The 24,397-nt window shown below is 49.9% G+C and overlaps 1 protein-coding gene across 3 annotated transcripts in view; it reads right to left on the minus strand.

Annotated features, from left to right (window-relative positions):
- Positions 1-24,397, minus strand: part of XPO6 (exportin 6) — a 53,989-nt gene that overhangs the window by 1,301 nt on the left and 28,291 nt on the right. Inside the window, exons 6-23 of one of the 3 annotated variants that reach the window (XM_088063997.1) lie at positions 23,939-24,392; positions 23,805-23,834; positions 20,705-20,831; positions 19,575-19,684; positions 17,362-17,470; positions 15,894-15,986; positions 13,852-13,921; positions 12,124-12,283; positions 10,443-10,535; positions 9,163-9,307; positions 8,435-8,581; positions 7,033-7,222; positions 6,247-6,402; positions 4,946-5,060; positions 4,301-4,472; positions 3,779-3,940; positions 2,044-2,142; positions 563-793 (exon numbers count right to left, since the gene is read on the minus strand). In XM_088063997.1, coding sequence (XP_087920123.1) covers positions 563-793; positions 2,044-2,142; positions 3,779-3,940; positions 4,301-4,472; positions 4,946-5,060; positions 6,247-6,402; positions 7,033-7,222; positions 8,435-8,581; positions 9,163-9,307; positions 10,443-10,535; positions 12,124-12,283; positions 13,852-13,921; positions 15,894-15,986; positions 17,362-17,470; positions 19,575-19,684; positions 20,705-20,831; positions 23,805-23,834; positions 23,939-24,392 — 2,663 coding nt within the window. The remainder of the gene's footprint in view (positions 1-562; positions 794-2,043; positions 2,143-3,778; positions 3,941-4,300; positions 4,473-4,945; positions 5,061-6,246; positions 6,403-7,032; positions 7,223-8,434; positions 8,582-9,162; positions 9,308-10,442; positions 10,536-12,123; positions 12,284-13,851; positions 13,922-15,893; positions 15,987-17,361; positions 17,471-19,574; positions 19,685-20,704; positions 20,832-23,804; positions 23,835-23,938; positions 24,393-24,397) is intronic. The other 2 variants (XM_005522811.3, XM_014252445.2) reach the window with 2 other exon arrangements.

The raw sequence follows: 24,397 nt of genomic DNA on the forward strand, positions 1-24,397 counted from the left end.
CCAAGGCTCCAGGGTGTCACACACTCCCTAACAAGGGCTGAAGAGCATTCCTGAAGAGCAGTTGCCTTCTAGAGCCAAGCAATTTCCCCAGGGTTCCATTCCTATCTTCACCCTTGGTCTCCAATTCCCATCCCCTCCCTCAGGACAGGGAGCACTCAATGGACAACTCTCAGTGAATGGAAGCAGAACCTGCTGCTCTGCAGTGCCATTCCACCTGTTTCCTCCCCACACACGAGGGGTTTGCAGGAATTGGGAGCCTTTGCAGGTACTCTGTCCTTACTGTAACCCTCAAACACCTGGCCAGCAGCTGGAGCGAGATTTAGGCAAGGACCTGAGCATCCCACTTGGGAACATATCTACTCCAATAAAATCTTCCTCCAGGACACATTCCCTGACTCCCACAGCACCCTGCAGCCTGAGGGATGAGCTGGCAGCTCTGCTACCCACAGTGAGAAATCCTTGGCTGGCAATTGCTGGGCACGGAAACGTTGGGAACAACAGGCCTGGAGACATTCCCAGCTGCAAACTGGCAACACCACAATGCTGCAGGTCCCCTCCTTACCCTGTCCATTTTGAAATTCCTCCCCAGCACGTTCTTCTGGTTGGAGTCCACGCCGTCACAGCTGGCCAGGAACTCGGGCAGGAAGGCGGAGTAGAAGCCGTCGAAGTCCACCGAGGCCATGTTGTAGGTGGCGATGCCGATCTCCTCCTGCAGCAGGTCGTGGGATTTGTGCACCAGCACCTGCAGCAGCACGTTCACAAACTGGAACAGCATCGTGGTCCTGAAGATCTTCTGCACAGGGAGAAGGGCACTGGGTTAGGGGACTTCACTCCTCCCATGGGAGGACAAATCCAGCAAGGACAGAGCAGCCCCGGCTTCAGCGGAATCTGCAAACTCTGGTGAGTGCTGAGATTATTTTTTTCAGCCAAGTCAGATCAAAAATGGCTAAAATAAGCTCAATTAGTATCAGCTTGAAAGTTAACGTTAGATTTGGCCACACTTACATGGTTTGGGGTTTCAGGGACAGCTCAGAGCCCCTTCCAGGGCCTAAAGGGGCTCCAGGAGAGCTGCAGAGGGACTTGGGACAAGGGATGGAGGGACAGGACACAGGGAATGGCTTCCCAGTGCCAGAGGGCAGGGATGGATGGGATATTGGGAAGGAATTGTTCCCTGGGAGGGTGGGCAGGCCCTGGCACAGGGTGCCCAGAGAAGCTGTGGCTGCCCCTGGATCCCTGGAAGTGTCCAAGGCCAGGCTGGATGGGGCTTGGAGCAGCCTGGGATGGTGGGAGGTGTCCCTGCCCATGGGAGAGGGCTAAAATTAAGTCAGCTTTACAATCCCATCCAGCCCAAACCATTCCATGCTCTGACCCAAGTTTTAAGCATTGGCAAAGCCACCAGCATCAAGTCCCACTCCAATTCCAGCCAGGTGTTCCCTGCACAGTGCCCCTGGCAGCCAGGGAATGTGGCCAGAATCCTGGAGTCGGCCCCAGGCACCTGTGAACACAAAGGGCTGCCCTTCAGGTGTGACCACAAATGAGAAAGTGAAAGCTCTGCTTTCCCAGGCTGACCAGATTCCCTGGATTCCAGATTTAATCCTTCATGGCAGCAGCTAAGGGGAGGTTACAGGGCCTGGAGGATGGGTCCAAAGAGAGATGGAGATTCCCACGTGGCAGTGACCTGGGAATATTGGATACCTGCAGCTGCCCAGGTGGGAATGCTGGAGGCACTCACTGTCCCACTGATGATCCCAATTCCTGCTTCCCCAGACAAACCTCACTGTCACTGTGTGTTCTCTGCTCTCCCTCACTGTCAGAGGAGGGAACACATCCAGGCTTTGTCTGACTGGAGCTGGGATCCCTCCCATTCCCAGTTCCCACTATCAGGGAACTCCATTCCAACCTCCTGGAACAAGGCAACAACCCAAAGGCTGTGGCACAAAACCCCCAAATCCTGACCTGGACTTCCCAGTAGTTTAAAACCAGTCCCAGGACAGCTCCCACCTCTTCCCAGGCCCAGAGAGCACAGGCTCAGGTAGGACCCACCTTGTGGTACAGCTTCTGCTTCGTGTTCAGTGTCTCCAGGTAGAAGAGGTTCTGTTTGAACAGGTGAATGTCAGGCTGCAGGAAAGACTGGCCAAATGCCTGGGAACAAAGCACAGTGGGAGGAAGAGGATGGAGACCAGCACAAACATCAGACCTGCCAGGTCAAACAACAGCATTTCACAAACCCCTGGGAGCCTCAGTGCAGCAAGCCAACAAGAGATAGTTCAAATCACCTGTGCTGCCACCAGATCCGTGGGAATGACATTTTGGTGGGAACAGGGGCACATCCCTGCAGAGCAGCTGCCAAGCTGGGTCCACTGGGAACAGGCAGGCCAAGCTGGCACTGGAGAGGGCCAGGGATGCTGAGCCCAGCTCCCTGGGCAGGCAGGCTGCTCAGGAAGGGCAGGGCTGCTCCTCAGGGATGTCACCTAAGGCACCACAGCACGGGGAACAGAGCAGTCTCAGGCAGGAGCCCAAGCAGACGTCACTGCCCTGATTTAGGATTTGGAGATGAGCCCTGGGAGCCAGGGCAGTGAAGAGTCCAGAACAAAACCTGCTGGACCCTGAGCTGGTCTGGCAGGGCTGCACAGCATGTGATCAAACATCTTTTCCACCCTGAACACCTCCAAAACACGGTACAGGGGGTGAAGGTGGATGAGGTCAGCTCTGTACAGGGACAGGCAGCAGGATTTAAACAGCTCCTCTTCAAGGCCTTGTGAACAGAAGAGTTTATTCTCCCACATGATCCATTTATTGTCAAATGGACAAAAGTGACCCAGATCCCATCAAGACTGAGCCAGTTCTGGCCTTAGATCTCAGGTGGAAATCAGCACACAAACTATTAATATCCCCCACACAAAGCACTGCCTGTGGGGACACAGAACATCAGAGTTTTGTATCAGAGCAACAAAAGCCAAGGAGTAAAACAAGCAGTGCAGTATTGTCACCCAAAAATGAGATTATTACATAAATATCTTCCAGAATGAGGCATTCAAGAGACTTTGGAAGTGTTACACAGCTACAGGTGAAAGAGATGCCTGGACAGCCCAGCACAGGAACCAGCCTGGGTTTCATTCACACCAGAAGGTGGCAGGAGAAGGGAAGGCCAGAGAGAAACAAGAGCCAGTTTATGTCAGTGCAAGAGCTCCCTCTCCACATGTGCACCACAGAGGACCCAGTTCCTCCAGGCACTCCAAGATGGGGAAACTCTCCCAAAGTCCTCCCACCTGCAGTCCAAGGTGATCCAGGAATTGCAAGGGAACTCAACTGGCCAGCTCTGACTGAAGTAACACACGGAACAGTCTGTTATTCTTAAAAATGACAATGTCCCAACCTGAGAAGGTGCTGTGCCTGCCTTCCAGGGGCTAAAGGGGCTCCAGGAGAGCTGCAGAGGGACTTGGGACAAGGGATGGAGGGACAGGACACAGGGAATGGCTTCCCACTGCCAGAGGGCAGGGATGGATGGGATATTGGGAAGGAATTGTTCCCTGGCAGGGTGGGCAGGCCCTGGCACAGCTGCTCAGGGCAGTGGTGGGGTCACTATTCCTGAAGGGATTCAAAAGCTGTGTGGATGTGGCACTTGGGGACACGGGTTAGTGGTGGCCTTGGCAATGCTGGGGGAATGACTGGACTCAGTCTCAGAGGGATTTTCCAGCCTTGATGATCCTGTGATTCTGTGTTTAACAAGCTCCCCTGCAGGACAGCTTCTGGGAAGTGGTGGGAATGGCTGAGTTACCTGCATGATGGCACTGAACTGGGCTTCATTCTCCATCTGCTCCTCTGCCACTCCCCTCTGGACACTGGCCAGCACACTGGATTTGAAGAAGTACCTCCAGTTGTGGTGCAGGACCCGGAAGAGCAGCTCGAACAGCTCTGCCTTCACATCAGGGGATGAGCGCTGGCAGGAGAGGGGCACAGAGCTCAGAGCAGGCTCCTCTGCTGGGATCCCACCCTGGGTCCCACCCACCCAGGGCTCTGCAGCCAAGCACTTCTCCTGCAGGAGCACCAGACCCAGCAGCTGTAGGATCCTGCTGAAAACACATGGCTGACTCTGAGTTGTACCTGCCTAATTTCAGCTTCTCTTGAAATCCCTGACAGAATCCTCCACCCACCCTCCTTCCAATCCCACAAACCACTCCCCCACAGGGTGTTTTCCCTCCATCCTTTCAGCTCTTGGAAATCAAAGCTTCACTGCTGCCACCCCCTCCTCCAGCAATGAATTCCCATCCCCTTCCCTGCCCTGGGAGAGCTGCCCTACCTCTGCAATGATGGGATACACCTGCTCCATGCACAGCGAGATCACACTGGGCAGGAAGGGTTTGAACACCTGGCCTGGCTCCTGCACCACCACCTGCAGGATCTTCAGGAACTTCTCCACCACCCGGCAGCCCGTGCTGCCCTCGTGCAGGATGCTCTCTGCCAGCTGCTCCCTGGGACACAAACAGGCATTAGCAACATTCCCAGACATCCAAAGGCTCATCTGCATTTCTGGAAAATAGGTGATGCCTCTAAAATGCTCAGTTAATAGTGGCCAAGCACATGAAGCCACACGAGGGAGGGAGGTTGTGACTGAGGGTTGACACACTCCTCTCACCAACAAAAGAGGAGTGAGGGGACACTCTCAGATCTTGGGCAGGAGCTAACAGGGAATGTGAGAGTCCAGTTCAACACCCCACACAGCCAGAGAGTCTGTGGGAGAGCTGGATTTGCACAATGGCAGGTATGACTGATGAGCATGCACCACGTCTCTCCAGACTTGTTTTCCTCAGGTTCAGCCCTGGGATGTGACAGAAGTCTGGCCACAAAGGCTGGGAACAGCCCTCTTTAGGGACAGGGAGCTGAGCAGCTCCTCAGATCAGCCATCCTGAGGGGTAAGGAAGAAGTGACCAGTGTTGGGCAGTACCTGGTGAACATGTTCAGGAAGGTCTGTATGATCTGCTCAGTGAAAGGCACTCCCATCTGCACCCTCAGGCCTTGGAACAGGGTGAGGAAGAAGCTCAGCATCTCATCTGTCACATCTAAGAGAAGAGAAAAGCAAAAGGAACATGTCAAGGAAACATCCAAATGCATCAATAAGTCTTTTATGTGTAAGTCTGAAGTTTGCTCCTCCTGTTCAGGGAACCCCATTTACTCTTGGGAATTTACCAACAGGGTTGTCTGAGAAACTGAAACCATCAGCTGGTTCCTACAGGGCTTCAAGATTGTTCATCCCCTTCCAAATCCTGCCAGGGATGACAAGCACAGGCAGCACCCAACCCCTCAGAACAACCACAGCCCTGCCAGCAAGGCCTCAGCATGCTCAGAGTGCTGGGAGAGAGCTCAGGGGCAGCTCCAGGCCCATCTCAGTTCTTACTGCTCATACAGGGTTAACAGGAAACACCAGGAAATCCAAAACATCCACACAGCTCGGGGTGGAGGAAACAGAATCCAGCTTGTTTTTCTGGCAGGAGCTGAGAAGACCCTTCTGCCTTCAGAAGTGAGCATGTGGTGATGCACTGAGCTGATCTGATCAGCACCCAGCTGATCCTTCATCCATCCCAAAAAAGACAGGATAACAAAGCTGGAGCTGCTCAACTCCTCCCTCATCACACAGCTTTTGATTGCCAATAAATTGCAATTGATGAGGCTGCCAGCCTGCTATGAACACAGCAGCTCCCTGGAGTCACAGCACCTTTGCTGCTGCTTTGGATCCTCTGCATTTCACTGCTTTTGTCTCCCCTCTACCCCATCACTGAGAAAATCCCACCCAGCTCCAAGTGGAACAGGAGGAAGCACCCTGATGTGACACAAAATGCAAGCTGCTGGCCAGAAGGCTGCCTAGTGACAGCCCTGGTCCCATCTCAGAGAAAAAAGTCCCCAAATCCCACATCATTTCACCAATCTGATGACAACTCTTCCCCTTCAAGCTTCTGCAAAGAATGTAAATGGCAAACAGAGCCAGAAAAGGTATTTTTTAAAAGCTTTTTTTTATATGTTTTTTTGTGCTCAGGACCAGCTCCTCTTTGAAACTGTGACAATCCTGCCTGGATCCTGGCTGGCAGGGATGTCCCTTCCCTGCTGTGGCTCAGCCCAGCTCTCCCAGCACACCCAGGCACAGCAAAGCCACACACTCCACACCCACACCACAACTCTGTGCTGCTGCTCTGGGTGTTACCAGGAGCTCAGAAAGCTACTCACAGCATGACCCCTGGCCTGAGGTTATACCTGACTGATGAATGAAAGCTGGGAAGAGGGCTAGTGAGACCTGCACGGATTCTTGCAGCGACTGATAACAGATCTGCCGGGACTTGGTGGATTCTCCAGAGACACTTTCTACAATATCTTCCAGAACGCTCAGTGTCTGGTGGATGATCACTTTGGCTGCAAAATGAGAGAAGTGATGCTTCTTGCATGTGCCAAAACTGCTCACAGGTAAGAGGAAAAGAAATTAAGCTCACACACAGAATAATTAAAAGAACTGATGTGTGACACTGCTGATTTCTGTATGATTCCTCAATGAAAAAACCCAAAAAACACCCAAAACCAGACCCAAAGCATATACAGCAGTTTCCCTGCACCCCTGCCAGGAGTTTCCTTGCATTCCTCCTATATAAACAAACCCCCTCCAGTACTTCCCAAGTCTGGAAGGAATTCTTATTTTCCCCCTTCACTTTTTACAACCACGATCTTCATTAACGCTGCTTCCAGCCTGCATTTTTAACATTACAACACACTGTTCAGTATTCCCCATGCAATCCTTACTGTTTAAACTTTTATCCCAACCCTGATCCCACCTTCCTTAGGAAGGCAGCACTTCAATGGATGTTTACAGGTGGGATGAGAGTGCCCTGTACAGAGCAGAAAAGCCTCTAAGAACAGAAAGAAAACACAACCTGCTCCCTCCCCGCTCTCCCCACACGCGAAACATGTTCTCAGCCAAAATAATTCCTGGCAAATCAGCTTGCTGACACTCCCCAGTGCAGGAGGAGTGAGCAGGACACTGGTACTTACTGTCCTCCAGCTGCACCTTCCTCTGGGGCAGGCTGGCCGTGGCCTTGAGCTGGCGGTAGTCCCTGGTGAGGGCGGACACGAGGCTGGCGTGGTTGGTGGAGCGCACAGCCCACTGCTGCTCGCTCTCGGGCAGGTTGGGCCAGGGCAGCAGCAGCACGTTGGACAGAGCCCTGCACACCAACACCTGGGCCTGGGAGGGACAGGAATCACAGCCACAGAGTGGTTTGGGTGGGAAGAGTCATGGAATGGGTTGGGTGGGAAGGGAGGTTAAAGCTCATCGTGTTCCACCCCTGCTTTGTGCATCTCTGATGTGTGGGAGGCTCTGGATGAGCTCTGCAGAGCTGCTTGGACACTGAGGAGGGATTGCAGCTCCCAAAACACCCACACAGGGACATAAACCCTGAGCTCCTGCTACCCACAATGAGATGTGGGAGCAGAAAGCCACCTACAAGGGCCCAGACAGCAGCAGGGCTGGACTGACAGCAGAACCATTGAATCATAGAATGGTTTGGGTTGAAGGGACATTAAAGATCACATAATTCCAACCCCCTACCATAGGCAGGAACACCTTCCACCATCCCAGGCTGGCCTTGGACACTTCTAGGGGTGGATTTGCACAACTTCTCTGGGCAACAATAAGCAAAGAGACAACGTTTTAAATTTTTTTCCAAGTTAATTTTTGCTAGAGCACAAGCCTGGAGTGAAATGCCATTTTATGGCTGTCCCAGACACCAGGGGTGCTCACTGTTCAACACCATAGCACGAGCCCAAGTGAAAACCACCAGCTCTGCAAGGAGAGAGACAAGCAAAGCTCCAGGGTTTAAGGCCTGGAAGCAGCTCCCAGCTCTGTCAGCCCTTCCCTGCACCAGTAAATCTCTGTGTTTATAAAAACAAAGCTGATTTTACTTTCACTACTCCTCTGGTTTACATGACGAGCTTCTGCACTTGTGCAACACTCTGTGCTTCCTTGCCAGCACACAACACAACCATATCCCAGCACTGTGGCTTTTCAGTACTATAAATGGAATATATTTATATTATTTACATTGCTTCTTCAATATAAATACTTGAGTTTCACAAAAAACTCTTTGTGTAGGTCAGAATCAATGTGCCTGTACTGTCAGGGTGACACACAAGAGGGGTGTTTAAGATGTAAAGATGATGCAGAACTGGGGATGGTGTCAACAAATGAGAAAAGAATCAGATCTAAGAGGTGTTTTTTTCCTTGTGCTGTTCCTTGAAACAGATCATTAATTACATACAGTATCACTGTAATTCCTGGATATCCACAATACAGAGATTGCTGCCGTTCCACGTGATTTTTGAGGTTCCCCCTCCCCACCTGAGGCACATCTTCCCAAGGACAGCTCATTTCCACGTCAGACAGCTCTGGCCAACTGACCTTGTCGGGGAGGCGCTGGGCAGAGGTGTCAGTGATCCTGTTGAACACTTTCTGCACGGCTGGGATGCTGATCAGGAACACTGGGCGCACCGTGGTGGCCAGGGACACCAGCAGGTGGCACGCAGACAGCAGCAGCTTCTCCTGAACCTGGGGGGGGGAGAGAGAGAGAGAGAGAGAGGGGTCAGTCCCAGCAGCACACACAGCCAGGGGCAGCTCACTCAGCTGCCAGGACCTGGGAGGTGCAGCCAGGGGGGTCAGGCTCTGCTCCCAGAGAAAAGGGACAGGATGAAAAGAAATGGCCTCAAGCTGCACCATGGAGGTTTAGATTGGATTTTGGGAAGAGCTCTTCATGGAAAGGGTGGTCAGGCATAGGGTGCTCACAGCAGAGGTGGAGTCCCCACCCCTGGAGGGATTTAAGAGCCGTGTGGATGTGGCATTTGGGGACAGGAGTCAGTGGTGGCCTCGGCAGTGTTGGAGGTTGGACTTGATCTTAGAGAGCATTTCCTAAATGATTCTATGATTTGTCAACCAGAACATAGCTGAGTTCCCTTAATACCACAAGAGAGACAGAGAGACTTCCCTGCTTTCAAGCCATAAAATCATTAAACTGAGTTTAAAAGCCTTTAAGTTGCTTAAGCTTGTACTACCCTGACCCCCAGTGCTGCTAGGACACAGCCCCAGCTCCCAGGGGAGCAGAGAGCAGCCCCCAGCCCCCAGGGAGGCAGTACCTTGGAGCTGATGAGGGGGGTGATGGCCTCCAGCGCCGTGGACACCAGGGAGATGAACTGCTCGGGGTTCTGCCGGTGCACCTCGCTGTAGAACTGGGCCAGCCAGTGAGCGTAGGCCTGCAGGGCTGCCAGGGACTGGGCATGCCTGGGGACACCAGGGGACACAAGAATGGTGTTTCAGACAAATCTGGCAGTGTGGATTGTAAAAAAAATCCTCACTGCTTTTTTGGTTTTGGTTCTGGACCCACCAAGGGAAAGGTGAGAAGTGATAAAGCCAAGTTAGCACCAATTGGTACCTGACTGTAACCACACATAATCACACTTTTATCTCGTGAAGATTGAGTCAGGAAGTTTCAGAGGTGTCCCCCAAATGTGTGACAGTGCTGCTGTCTCAGGCAAGCATTAGAAAATGGATCACAGGTTTCTTCAGGGACAGGGAAAAGGGTGAACCCTTGCTGACAGATGATGGAAAACACCTCCCCAGTTGCTGTGAACCAGAAAAACCATTAAAACATTTCAGTGCACAAATTTCAGTGCCATTAACTTGAGACTTATAGGAGAAATCCCATTAGTTATACAGAGATATGGTGAAATCTAGTGGGGGACTTTGAGGAGCTGCTGAAGGTGCAATTACAAACCAGAACAAACATTCAAACCTTAAATTCTGCTCACAGAATTCCAGCTGGCAGGGAACAGGTTTGTGCTGACAGACAAAGTCTGTCCCAGAGGTGATCTGTGACCAGCAGCACCAAGATTTCACACTGAATGTCAGGCAGTTGTTTGTCCCAGAAATGGCTTGCACAGCTGCAAGGCTCAGGTTTGTCTCGGAGGATGAGGGTTTGAAACCCTCAACTGGGAAAAACCTCTTTTACCTGAGCCACAGATCTGATCTTGGCAGCAAAAAATCCATCAGCTGGATTTACAAATAAACTGCACAGTACACAGTGGATCCATTTCTTTAAAATATCACTGCTGTAACACTTATTTCCTCATTAATTATCCTGCTTTTACAGTCACCAGCACAGGGCACAATCCCAATTTGCTCTCAGAGCTGATTTAAGGGGCATTTTTCCTTCTCAGTACAAACATGTTTTTCCTTTAAGTGACCTGGGTACTTCCATTAGAGGAAAGACAGGTCTAAAATGCTGGCAGCAGCCTTGACTTTGATCAGCTGGAAAAGGTGCTTTCCTGGGGAGCTGCCAGCAGCAGGAGAGGCTGTTTCCCAGAGTGTCTGCCAAGGAGGGGTGTGAGCAGCAGATCCAACCCTTCCCCACACTCACACATCGATGAGGTCAGGTTTCAGCACGGAGGGAACGGCTGTTTCGATGTTGTATAGTTTGATTTGGGATCCATACAACGTCACTTTTACCAACCTGCAGGTGCAAACACACATGGCAGTGCAAAGGGATTGTACAAATCTGCTCCAGTACCTGATCTAGGGCAGCTCTTCCCTGGTGTGTCAATATTTAACTAATACACAAATGAGATTTTGACTATTTAGCTTAAAATAATTCAGAGCCTACTGCAGTGCTTGGGATAAAATGGAATATGTCAGATGTTCCTGCACAGAAATGAAAACACAAAACCTGTGTAAATGCCTGAAATTCTGCCATTTGTAACTGTGTGCTAATTTAGTATCTTAGAGAAGAATAATAAAATGTCTGCCCCTTCCACTTTCACAGGTCTTTTCATTTAAGAGAAGAAAAATGGAATCATCAAGGTTGGAAAACACCTTGAAGATCACAAAGACCAACCATCAAAGGAGGTACTGGTGATTTAGTTTTGAAAGATACAACTCTAATCAAACTCTGTTATTTCATTGCCTCACGAATGCAGATGCTGGAACACAAGTCCCTCCCTCAATGTTTTCAAGTGACTGAGTTTATCTCACTCCACCTCCTGCCATGGCAGGGACACCTTCCACCATCCCAGGCTGCTCCAAGCCCTGTCCAACCAACACTTCCAGGGATCCAGAGACAGCCACAGCTTCTCTGGGCACCCTGTGCCAGGGCCTGCCCACCCTCCCAGGGAACAATTCCTTCCCAATATCCCATCCATCCCTGCCCTCTGGCACTGGGAAGTTATTCCCCCCATCCTGGCACTCCAGGCCCTTGTAAATGGCCTCTCTCCATCTTTCCTGATGGCTCCTTCAGTTACTGGAAGGGGTAATCAGGTAACTCCTGAGCTGTTTCTTTTCCAGGCTGAAACAATCCCAGCTCTCCCAGCCTGGCTCCAGAGCAGAGGGGCTCCAAACCTTGTGGCCTCCTCTGGACTCTCTCCAGCAGCTCCACATCCTTCCTGTGCTGGGCCCCAGGGCTGCAGGCAGCTCTGCAGGTGGGGTCTCACCTGAGCAGAGGGGCAGGGAGCAGAACCCCCAGCCCTGCTGTCCACCCCGAGGGCTCAGCCCAGCACACACAATCCACATTCTGGCCATCAAATTCCTTTCCTCAAGCTCCTCACAGCAAGGGGAGGCAGAAAGAAGCCTTGTTCATCACTGTGCCTGCAGGGTGACAGTGGCTGTGATGCCTTGAGAGGCTGCCTAGGACAGAGGCTGGACAGTGTTAAAGGAATAAAGTGGGCATTTATTAAAAACACCTTCAAAGGATCACCTTGGGCAGTACAAGAGCCTGGCCAAGGCTACACCCAAGGTGGACATTTGGCCATAACTTTTCACACTTTTATAAATTTTGGTTCATTTCCATATTGGGTTGATTGCCCAACTCCAGCTCCAGGTTCTGCAGTCCCATCCTCCCAGACTGCTCTCCTCAATTTGCTGTTTACACTTTTTGGGCCTGAAGCTGCAACTGTGTCTTTGGTTCTTGGGCTGGGAAAGGATTGTTGTGTCTGACTACACTGAGGAGAATTTGCTAACACGTGCTATGAAGTTCAGAGTTGCATACTAATGCAGTGCAGAGTCTGGAAGATCTGAAAGCTACAACTGAAGGCATCAGCTGTACCCACCTCTCCACCACGGTGAGGGCGTCGTTGAACCTGGCGGCGAACACGTCCCCGGTGAAGTACTCGGCCAGGCGGCCCACGGCCTGCAGCAGCGAGCTCAGGTCCCTCAGAGAGCAGTGCAGCCTCCTGCAGTCATTCTCTGCTGTGATGTTCAACCTGTGACCTGCAGGGACAGCACAGCCCATCGGCAACACAGCCACAAATCAGCTTTTCTCTGATGCCTGCCCCCTCAGGGCTGGAAATTCCTGCTGGTGCAAGGGGAAAACGCCACAATTCTGATTAATCCCTGCAGCCCTGGGGATGGGAAACCTGGTGACAAAGCGACAGGAAATGCAAAGTTTATTCTAATTACATGGCAAGTGTTCTTCTGGAATGAGCTCAGCACTGGGTCACAGGTCAGAGGGCAGCACTGGCCAAGGCACTGCAGCTTGGGAAGGAAGCTCAGCTCTTCTGACAACACTTCAAAGGCTGATAAAGATGTCAGCAACTGTTTCAGCCTTTTACACTTTCATTTTCTTCTGTATGGTGTGAATTCCTACACAAACAGGAGCCCTTCTGTTTCCTGCTGCCATCAGGAGCATTCCCAGCTCTGGAGAAGGTGCTTTTCCACGAGGAGAAGGTGCTTTTCCACGAGGAGAAGGTGCTTTTCCACGAGGAGAAGGTGCTTTTCCACGTGGAGAAGGTGCTTTTCCACGTGGAGAAGGTGCTTTTCCACGAGGAGAAGGTGCTTTTCTACACTCCCTCTGCTGACTACAGTTCCAGTGATCCAGCAGCAGATTTGGGACAGAGAATTTGTGCCTTCAGTTCTGATGTGAGGCGTGTTGTGCACTTCCATATTTCTCAGGTACAAGAAACAATCTGCTAACGAGATTTTCCAGCCCCACACAATCCTCCTGCTGCTCAGGTGTGGACACCTGGGCTCAAACATTCCACAGCTTCTACTAAGAAAGCAAATATGTTCTGCCACACCACCTCTCGAAGAAGATCAGATTTTCTTTCCACTGACTGTATTTAATCTCAGCTCAAGCTTTCAGCAACAACCTCTCCATTTTGTGCCATCAATACAAACACACCATCCTGTGCCCTGTGCTCTGGGATGAGCAGGGAATTGGATCAGAGGCTCACTCGGGTCCCTTCCAAGCCCAGCCATTCTGGGATTCTGTGCCATCACCCAGGGCTCAATCCAGAGCTGCACCAGGGCTGCTGCTGCTGCTCCAGCCCCCAGGACAGCTCCAACACAGGCTGGTGCCACAGCTCTAAGCCCCTGCACACTGCTTATCCTAGGGCTGAAATGGTCCTAAAACTGGGAATATTTTTTACAGAACTGGCATCATTCTGCCATGTCCAGCAGTATTGGAGATGTGACAGATTCCTTTCCTGGTCACACCAGGGAATTTCAATACTACCTTAAGCTACAGCCTCCCCTCAGGCAGATCCCACTTCTGCTGTTTCCCCTGTTTCTCAGGAAGGAGCTGTAGTATTTGGTGCTGCACACCTGCTCTTAACACCTCTGGTATCTTCATTTCAAATTCCAGAATAAGAGAAGAACCAAGCCAATAAGAATAAATCATATTATGGGATTTCTGTCTGCTGCTGGAGTTTAACTACTGAGCCATGAGACACCACACAGGTTTGGATCATCTGATTATAGAAAAAACAGCACCAAAGCAGATCTAGTGGTTTTGCAATGATGAAAGAGAGGGGAGCACAGTGTCAGAGGGTGGTTATTACCTGTTCCTGAAGTGACCACGAACTGCTGGAGCCCCAGATACACTTCCAGGTTATCCTGCAGAACAGGAAACTGAAGAGAGAAGAGTTGATTGTGATCCTGGGGCTTGGCAGACAGTAACACCCAACTACTGATTGCTCTGCCAGAGCAGAGTTCTCTCATTTCTCCCCAGTGCCTTCAGACAGACATTTGGAGGAAGGGCAGGATGGGCTCTGGGCTGATCCTGCATCCCACAACTTCCAGGGCCTGACAGCTGTCAGGAAAACAAAGATCAGTCCCCTGAAGGCAGCTCTGCTTTGCCTCTAACCCCAGCAATCAGCCTGACAAGATAGTGGTCTGACAGTGGAAGTGAGGGCACAGCACTGGCAGCACCAGGAATACACAGCACAACCCAGGCCAAGGAGCAGAGGAGTGGCAGAGTCCCAAGTGCAGGAACTCTGTGCACACCCACCTCACCTGCAAGTATCACCTCCTCAAAAGGTGGCACTGAAAAATCTCCCAAAATATCATGCAACCACAAAGCTGAGTTCAGTGCCTCTACCAGGGCACAGAAGGGAAGCAGTGCAGCACTCTGCCAGCACGCTGCAGCAGCTAAAATTCCATGGGGAAAACAGCCAAAGGAAAAAACACCACAGTCCTCATTCACCCCAGTGTGGGAGCAGAGCGTCAGCCCAGCTCCATCACTCAGCAGTGACAGCAAACATGCCAGGTCTGCTCATACTTCATCTGAACCCTTTCAGCCTGGCACAGCTCTATTTAATTTCTGTTGGGGAAAATGGTTGAAATTGGTGGTTGGTTTTATGGAAGTTCTCTTGCCCATCAGCAGAAGGAGCTGCAGCCTTTCCTTGCCCAGCATGGGATGGAGTAATGGCAGCTGCTCTCCAGTGCTTTAATTATTTACCACTGCTGAAACTCCTGAACCAACCACTGCACCCACCAGCCCTGCAGCCACTGGGAAAAGCACTGGGAACTCCTTGAGAGCCTCCCACATCCCCCAGTCCACAAGAACGAACAAGGAACAACACAGGGCTGAGGAAAACAACTCTCCCTACCCGGCTTCCAACATGCTGTGCCTAATTAACAGTGGAGTATCTTTGCATAACTGCCTGAGGGAAGTTTACAGAACCACAGAGCCTTCCTCATGTGAATGTGTTACTCCAAGGAAGCCACATGCTCTGCTCCATGGGATCCATCTGCTCCCTCAAACACCCGCTCCGCTCCTCGCTGACTCACGCCGAAGCTGCACAGCAGCCCCTGCTTTTGTTCCCTCCTTCTAGTGACAGGCTCCTGCTGCTTCCCTGCCTCAACAAAAACAGCAATTGCAAAGGCACTTCAGGCCAGGCACCTTCTGCCTCTGCAGCAGCCCGGTGTTCTCTGCTTCCTGGGAATACACTTCTTGAGGTGTGCAGCGGTCCCAGTGGGATTAAGGCACTTGCTGAGATCCCACTGCTGTTATTTCCCTTTCTCCTCACCCAGTAAAAACCCACCTGGACTGCTCTGAATTCTGGGCCACATTTCCAGCCTCAAGATCTCCTTCTCAAAATTGTTATGATGCTAAAACCCAGACAACTTTTACAGCACCAAAGGCAGTGACAGCAGCTGAAGAGAAGCACTTACCCAGATCAGATCTGCTTCCCAATAGTACAAGGCCTCCCTCCAGCATCTTAATCTAACCTTTAATTAAAATAAAGGCTCCACTCTCTTCAAAGCCCTATTAATGACACTTATCTGCCCAATCCACAGCCCTGCCTCTGAGATAAAGGCCAAGACAAACAGCACAGAGGGGTTGCTGCCAAATGTTTATGCTTTGAGAGGTGGGAACTTCTAAAGAGTGTCCACCAAGCTGGACTTAAGACACTGAAGCACCCTCTTCAAAACACACCAAGAAATGCAACAAAGCATTGAAGAAACAATTTTTTCTCTTCAATTTCTAATCACCCCTTGCCAAGCTTTGCATCCAACCCCAAATTTCCCTGGATTTTTTGGGCACTGAGGCAGTTGGTGCTTGTTCCACGTGGCACTTTGGGCCTGGGGAAGGACTTACGAGTGTGGAGAAGGCGTGAGTTGGCAGCAGCTCCATGACTTTGGCCACCACTTCCAAGCTCTGGCGCAAGTACCGCTGCCACTCTGTCTGCTGCTGCAAACAAAAGGGACACTGGGGTGAGCACAGCCCTTCCCAGGGAACACTGAGCTTTTAGGACACTGAGAAGGGAGGGACAGGAGGGAGAAACACCCCCAAACCAACCCAAAGCAGCATTTGAGAGAAATGTAACTTGCACACTCCACTCAAACTTATTTTCATGTAGAATCCATTCTGTTTTCATACAGAATTGATAAAACTGGGGGGACAGTGCAGGAGGAGGGAAGGGACAGAGTGGCAATAACTTGATAGGTGAATTAAACAATTGCTTTAACAAAAGACTCTTTCCATGCTCAGCCACACAAGTGACTGAGAAAGAAGCTGCCTGTTACCATCATAGCCCAAACTTGCCATTAATATGAGAAAGTAAATAAGAATATAATATAATTATATTAATTAATATAAGAAAGTAAATAAGTAATAAAAAAACCCCAAGAAACACACACAGCAACATAAGCAACAGAATCAATAGCACCATGTCCTGACTTAATTTTGTCCTTAAACAATGAACTAAAACCCTTTTCAAGTTTTAGTCTTGCAAGGATCATCATTTGCCATCCTGTTTTGGAAGCATAAGGGCACCAGGACTGCTCTAGATCATTCATACCCTTATTTGTGACACTATCATCACCATGGAAAGGCATCCAAGCACCACCATGGTCTTTACAGGGGTACAACAGCTAATTAACCAGGTGACACAAGTGTCAAATGAATCAAGAAAATAATTTACTTTGCTTATGAAATGGTGCTGCTATCAAGCTCAGAAGCTGTGATGTGACCAGCCCCCAACATTCCAGAATTTAAAAATCTGTCTGATCCTATTTGTGATGAGATTCCCTCTGCTCCTTCACCCACCCTCCTGTGACAGCTGACCTGCCCTTCCAGGGCTCTGGCTCCACCTACTCCACTTTGACATTTATCAGCTTCAAGATGATTTTTATCAATACCAACTTAGGAGAAATAAGCTTAAACATAAGCATCAACAATGCCCAGCTTCAAGCTTTTGCTTCTGAAATATTTTAGCATTTAAATTCCCAAGTGACCAGCAAATTAATTCCAAACTAATTAAACACTCTAAATTCCTAAGGTGTCCAGAAATGGGCATCTAATACCTCTGACAATCAGAACATAAGGATCTAAATTTTTTTTCCCCCCCAGTAAGAACCAAATTAAACCCACAGGTTACATCTTCAGTGTGACTTTTTGTGAAGAGCATCTGAGGCTGTTTTTGAGCTCAAAGCCCACACAGAAGGGAGGGGAGAAGCAGGTGTTTAGCTCAAACTCCCCAGTGCAAGCTCTGGAAAAGCCACTCCAGGTATCAGCAGTGCAAAGGTTCATGTGTGGCCCTTTCCTGTCCAGCTCTGCTCCTTACATCATCATCCAGGGTCTCGTCATCCAGCTCCTCCAGCTGTGCCTGGTTATACCTGAACTGGATCCGGTTCAACACCTCTGTCAGCAACAGAACCAAAGCATCTTCGTACCTGCAGCCACCAGGGAGACACACAAAGAGTTGGATAAAACCCTTCCAGCAAAGGAAACCCAAAACAAAACAGCTACACCAAGCAGCTCCTGGGATTCAAGGTATCAGCTCATTTCAGGTCACCTGTAAGGAAACAGCCTTGGCAACACCCAACATCCCTCTGCCTCTGGAAGGGAAAGGGAGGATTGTCAGCAACACAAGCAGCCCCAGAGTTCAAAACAGGAAAAGCAGGAGCAGCCAGCCAGGAACAACACCAGGTGTCCACAAGCAGGAGGCACCAAGAGCCTCTTGGAGCCTGAGCTGTCCACAGCAGCCTCTGCTGCTCTGCTCTGGCCACTGAATGAGGAACAGAGGAACCAGGGCAGTTGTTGCTGCCTCAGGTGGGACCTTGAGCCTGTCTGTGCTGCTGTCTCCTTCCCCACACTGAAATTCAGGCCCTTCTCCCCTGAAACAAAGGCTCACACTGTAACACTGAAGGCACATCACTGTAATATCCCTGCACCTCTGGGAGCCAGAGAGCTGCAACACAGCACACCAGAGAGCCAACACAAACAATGCCAAGCTGCAAACTCAGCAGAGCACACAACCACCCCTGGTGCCACAAAAGGAAATTTCTGGGATTTCAAGCAGGGTTGGTCTGATTTCTCCTCCTCAAAAAAGCTGGGGTCTCATTAAAAAAATCCTGTTTTTTTAGGGAAAATCAGGTGGGAAAAACAGGCATTAAATAAGAGCAACAGACACAGAGCATGATGCAAGGCAAGTGTCAGATGTGCCAGTCAGCTGTGCCAGCAGCCAGGCAGCTGCAAGGTGGTGTAACCCTGTGTTTGGCAACTTCTCCAGTAGTAAAAGTGGCACTGTGTACAAAATTTCTCAACCACAGAACAGGAAATTTCCTCTGTGCCCTTGTGGTGTAACCACTGCCAGCCTGCCCAGCTCAGAGTTCCCACGGCTCAGGGTGTGTGGGGACGTGGAGATGTCAGAGCTGTCACAGAGGACAAACAGCACAGCCCCAACCACTCACAAGCTTTATTTATGATTTTTTTTATTCTGACAGACCTAGAGACAGCTTTTTGCTACCATTTTCTCCATCACAAGCAGGTAGGTACAGAAGTTCCAACCCCAAAATCTACTCCTTGAGAAATTCAAACCCCACAGCTCCCATGCTGAAAGGAGGAGCTGTCTGCTCCAACAGTAGCTCCAATTTTCCTTGTGGTTATGATGCCAGGCTGGCTTTTAAAAACCAACTGCTGCTATTCAGGGTGCTTAAGGAGAAGAATATTCCTTCTGCACTTAGCAGAATTAAACATGGCACAAACCATGGTGCTTTTAAACCTCAAAAACCTGAACAACTCACAAGGATATTCACCAGATTTGTGGCAGCAAAGAGACCCTTCTCAAACAAAACCCACCCCTTTCAGGGTAATCACCTGCCAAGGAAAGCTGCCAACCACTGTTGTAATCAATACACACAGCAGTAAGCAAGTGTAACTTTTAACTTCCAGGCTCATCTGTATTTCTCAGAAACACATCCTCTATTTAAAGAGGAAATTTAAAATCCTAATTAAATAAAATTTGTTTCCTACTTCATTAATTAGTTGTATGAGCTGTGTGAACACTAAGTAAGCAACTTGTGTTGTAGTTTCCTCTTCTAATTTGTGCTAAAATGTGCTCCAGTTCTATTTTAGACTACAAAGCTTCCTTCCTCTGCCTGCAAGGTTCACACACAACATATGTAAGTGACAGCTTGTCTACCCAAACCTGCTCAGCCTGAATTTTTGTGAATGAGTGTGAAGGACTGAGGTTTATGCTTTTCATACTTCTTGATTTTAGAAAAAGAAAGGACTCACACAGGATTTGCTGTCTCTTTGTTGCTGTAGGAAGAAATTCTTCCCTGGGAGGGTGGGCAGGCCCTGGTACAGGGTGCCCAGAGAAGCTGTGGCTGCCCCTGGATCCCTGGAAGTGTCCAAGGTCAGGTTGGAGGGGCTTGGAACAACCTGGGAGAGTGGAAAGTGTCCCTGCCCACAGCAAGAATGAGTTTTAAGGTCCCTCTTAAGCCCTTTCCATGATTCCAGGCTGTCCCACCCTGGCAGCTCCCCAGCCCTCACCTGTTGAGCACTGCTTCTTTGTCTGCCAGGCGACTTTTGATTTTGCTGGTCAGATAGTCCAAGAAGAGTGTCCAGATGTCCAAGCAAGAAAAGTAACCTTCATGTGTAGGCTGAAAGACACCAAAATTCCCAATGAGTACTGCATGCTATGGCAAGATCAATTTCACACAATGAAAACAGGAGGTAACATCCACTTCAATCCATGGGAAGAGCTTCTTGCTTTACTGAAACAGTTCTAGGATGTCACTGGAGAGATTCAGAGCTGTCAAAAGATGAGCAAGAGCTTTTGTACAAGGGCAGGAACGCAGGAATTACAAGGCTGGCCTCAGCATTAACCCATCTCATGGCTTGCTACACAAGCTTCCAGCATTCCAGGGCCTAAAGGGGCTCCAGGAGAGCTGCAGAGGGATCTGGGACAACGGATGGAGGGACAGGACACAGGGAATGGCTTCCCACTGCCAGAGGGCAGGGATGGATGGGATATTGGGAAGGAATTGTTCCCTGGGAGGGTGGGCAGGCCCTGGCACAGGGTGCCCAGAGAAGCTGTGGCTGTCCCTGGATCCCTGGAAGTGTCCAAGGCCAGGCTGGATGGGGCTTGGAGCAGCCTGGGACAGTGGAAGGTGTCCCTGCCATGGCAGGGGTGGCACTGGATGGGCTTTAAGGTCCCTTCAACTCAACCCATCCCATGATTCTGTGATGTGATAAAGCTGTTTCCCTGTTGTTATTCCTGTGTAAATGGGGCTGAGTTGCACTGACAGCTTCTACAGGAAGGCAAAACCAACCTAAAGCCACAGGGCTTGCGGGTTTTTAATACAAAAACTGAAAGCTACAAGAAAGCCACAGACTAAGGACACAGAACAGCATCCCCAAACACAAACCAAGTCTGAGAGACTTTTCCACACACTGTCCATTCCAAGGACTAGAAAAAAAATGAAAGCAGGAGCAAAGTTAAACATCAGACAAGTTGTTGTTGTTGAGTAACCACCTGTGACCTCGGTCTCCAGCTAAACCCAGGAGCACATTAAGCCATTTCCAAGTCACTGGGAAGTGCCAGTAAGACCAGTTAAATGCTCTTTTTATGGCTCTGGACAACAGAACAGGTTGGGAAAAACGAGGACGTGGGGCTGTACCTGATGAAAAGTGTATTTGAACAACAGGGCCAGGAATTCAACCACGGGGAACTGGGAGTAGGATTCGATCCTTCGTAGGTGGACGCTCACAAAGAGACGGAGGAAATCTGTGAACTTCTCAATGTAGCTACAAGGGAAAGGACAAAGCTCTGAGAAAAAACAGGAAAGGTGCCCCAAGGGAAAGCAATTTCATTGAAATAGTGATAAATGCCACTCAAAATCATCTCATTCAAAGCAAAGTTACAATTAACCATCAGTAGAACAATTAAAATATAAAGCCCTGCAACAATTACCTACAGGATGGGCAACCCTCCACTCCATTAACACCTGAAACAGCAGAAAAGACAATCTAATCAAAAGCAACTTTAATATTCAGATAAATACCGAGTTCAACCAGGCCTGCATGTGAACACAACCCCCTCCACCCTGGAGAAAGGATTTGATAGCAAAGGTCATTGTACTGATGGAGACAGGATTAGTGAAATGAACTGCACCCCTGAGGAACTCAGCTGGAAGCAAGAAGTTAATGCAGGAATTAGCAGTAGAGGGGTTACATTTACAGGAGGGGGTGGGAGAGCCAGGGAGCTGAGAGCTGGAAAGGAAAATTCCTCCTGCAGTGGAGATCAGCCATCCAATAGTTTCTGAGCTGAGCCCAGACTTGGGGCTGAGCTGGGAAATGAAATCTTCCTCCAAAGCATGGGGCTCCTCAGAGAATGTACAAAGTGTAGTTCCCAAAAGGAGTCTGCCACCAAATTTTCAGGGATGGCAGCAAGAGCACAACCTTGGGGCAGCATGGAGAGTTCTTGAAGGGAAAATGGCAAAGCCTCCAGCGGGGTGAGGTTTTTGTGGGGAACACAAACACACCCTGCACAGCACGAGCTTCAGCAGGGCTAAAAATCATCCCCAGATGCAACTGTGCAGCAAGAGTTAAACACTCCATCAGGCACAGGAGGGATGGCAGCACCACACACACATCACACACAGGCAATTCCAGCCTTCCCCCATGCCCAGAGCTCTGAAATGCATGAAACTACCGAAAATTTGTATTTTAAATTAAAAAGTTGGGCTCAGCACAGTTTCAGACAGGCATGAGCAGCCTGGTTTTACTCTACTGCCCGTTCTGCACTGCTGCAAACTCTGGGGATTTGGGTTTTTTTTTTGGGAATCCCCACTCTTTCTAACAAGAACTCCCTCATGACCAGCAGCATTGCCATCTGACAGAGCTGGGGGCTGTTGGGAGCCTTCAAAACCACACACTGCTTTGAACATGCAAAAAAGGTGAAGCTGCTTCTTTATTTGGCACTGCCTACTTGACAGGAGATCACTGAGCACACCTGAGCACAGATCAAACACTTCAAAATCAAAGCCAGGGGAAAAAAATAATTAAAAAAAAAAAAAGAGTCCAGACCCAAACATCTCCATCCTTTTAATTTTTATTTTCTAAAACAGGCTCTGACCTGAGATTAGTGAAATTCTTCCTTGGCCCCCAGCCCCCTTCTCCAACCACTGAGCCATTGCCTGGATCCTTACCAACCATATTTTGGGATCTTCAAAGCCAAACACAAATAAAGCAAAAAGCAATTTGAACTTATTCTTTCCTGGGCTAGTCTGACAGTTCCAAAGAGTTCAGACTGATTTTTAACAGAACAAAAATAACCAACAGCACAAGAGGAAGGCTAGGGAGGACTCCAGGGCCTGCAGGTTCTGAGCAGTCTTTCTTCAGTGCCCCTTTTGTTCAGGATTTTGTTAGTCCAAGCCAGGATGACACTTCCATGCACTAAGTCCTCTAGTTTTAGACACCAAAAATACAGCTGTGCCCTCAAGTGATAAAAGGAAAACTCTCATGGCTTTTTCCACAGAGAAGACAAGGAGTAAAGACAGCTCCACTCCCCCAGAAGCCAGCTGGACTTTTCCAGTCTCCAGAACATCTTGGTTCCATCCCCATTTCAGACCTTAGCAATGAATAAAGGGGGTCTCCCAACTCCAGACACCAACACATCCCTGTGGATAACAGCTCTAAGGAATGTCATGGAATGGCAGCACAGCAGCACAGCCCCCACTGAAATTGAAATTGTCCATAAAAGAAAGAACAGTTAAATAGGGGATTGTGGGTTTCCAGGAGAGCTTTTCTGAAATGCAGAGGGGAACTCCTGGCTCTCTGTGCCTTGCAGGTAAAAGTGGCACATTCCCACTTGTCTCATTTCTAGGCAGAGAGTGACAAGTCAGAGCTAGCAAAAAATGAGCAGCAGAATTCCCTGTGAGTCTGGATTTACCACCCCAAAGTTGTATCTTTATCTAAGGATATGGAAAAAAGGAGAATTTTGCAGCAGAAACGTGCAAGTCCTCTCAACAAATGGACCCAATGCTTTTTTCCTAAATGTTTTTTCTTCCTGAGTGGAAATTTATTTCCACCCTTGTGTAGCCGTAGTAAGATCCTCAGCACTTTCACACAGTTACAACCTCTCTGCCACTGTCAGCAGCCCTGTGACAAGAGGCAGCACCAAGTCACCACCTGCCAACACCCAGCCTTAGCCACTCAACACAACAGCAAGAGGAGTCTCACTCTGTCCCCTACAAGTAGGAATATCTGACATAAGAGAGTGGAGCTGTCCTAGGGAACAAAAGGTGGCAGTAACACCCTGGAAAATGAGAATACACAGCTTCCCAAGGTGCTGCAGCTTCCCTGCTGCCTCCAGCCAAGCTTTGTGGAGAGCCTTGGAAGTGGAGCCATTCACCACTGAACAGAGCTGCCCAAGCTGTGTCTGGTGCTGTTTAAAAATAAATTTAAAAAGAGAAAATAAAAAAGAATCAGAAATGGCCACGGCTCGATGAAGGGTAAGAAGCTTCTGGTGTTTTCTCCCAAGTCAAGTGTGTCCCCACTCTGTGTGGTTTGGGCAGAGTGGCAGATACTGACCAGAGGGGACAGAGGGGACACTGCAGTGCCTTTACCTCACTGAGCCTCTTCTGTGTTCTGTGACAACAGCTCCAGCTCTGGTGCCACCTCAGACCTGCAGTCAAACAGCAACGAGCAGGGACAGCAAGGACACAAACCTGGGCCAGCAGCTCCCCCAGCACCGAGCCCTCACCTGGGCACACCTACCTCTCTGCCCGGCTGCCCTGGCTCAGTACTCTGAAAAAAAGGCCATCAGACACACCATGCACGACCCCAAAACAAACCCCACGGTCCTTCAGAGGAAGCCCAAGGCCCCTGCACAGCAGCCGAGCTGCTCCTACCTCTCATCCAGCTCCTCGAGCCGGCTCTTCACCGTGTGTGCGTTGTTCTCCCTGGTGATCTTCTGCAGGAGGTAGAAAGTCTGCTGGAACATGCGGAGCAGGTACTCCTCAAACTCCATAGGCACACAGTTCTTGGACATGAGTTCGTTGATGCAGGCCATGGCCAGCACGCCCAGCCGGCCCCGCTCCTGCCCCAGCAGCGAGTTGTGGCTGCTGCCGTTCACCGAGCACATTTTGCGGGCGCGGGTGTCGCAGCCGAAGCGCGCGAAGTGGAAGATGGTGGTGAGCAGGGACGGGGTGATGCTCGTGGATAAAGGGATCCAGCTGAAGAGGTGTGCCAGGCACTCCAGTGCCAGGGAGCAGATGTATTCACTGTCTGTGTCCAGGATGGGGATGGGCTGGTTCAGCAGTTTGGCTGCGCTGGGGCTCTGCAAGAGGCTGCTCAAGAGGTCACCTGGG

The sequence above is a fragment of the Pseudopodoces humilis genome, chromosome 18, assembly GCF_049639895.1.
Source record: "Pseudopodoces humilis isolate 2021_Gansu_Grassland_sample_001 chromosome 18, ASM4963989v1, whole genome shotgun sequence".
Classification (NCBI taxonomy): domain Eukaryota; kingdom Metazoa; phylum Chordata; class Aves; order Passeriformes; family Paridae; genus Pseudopodoces; species Pseudopodoces humilis.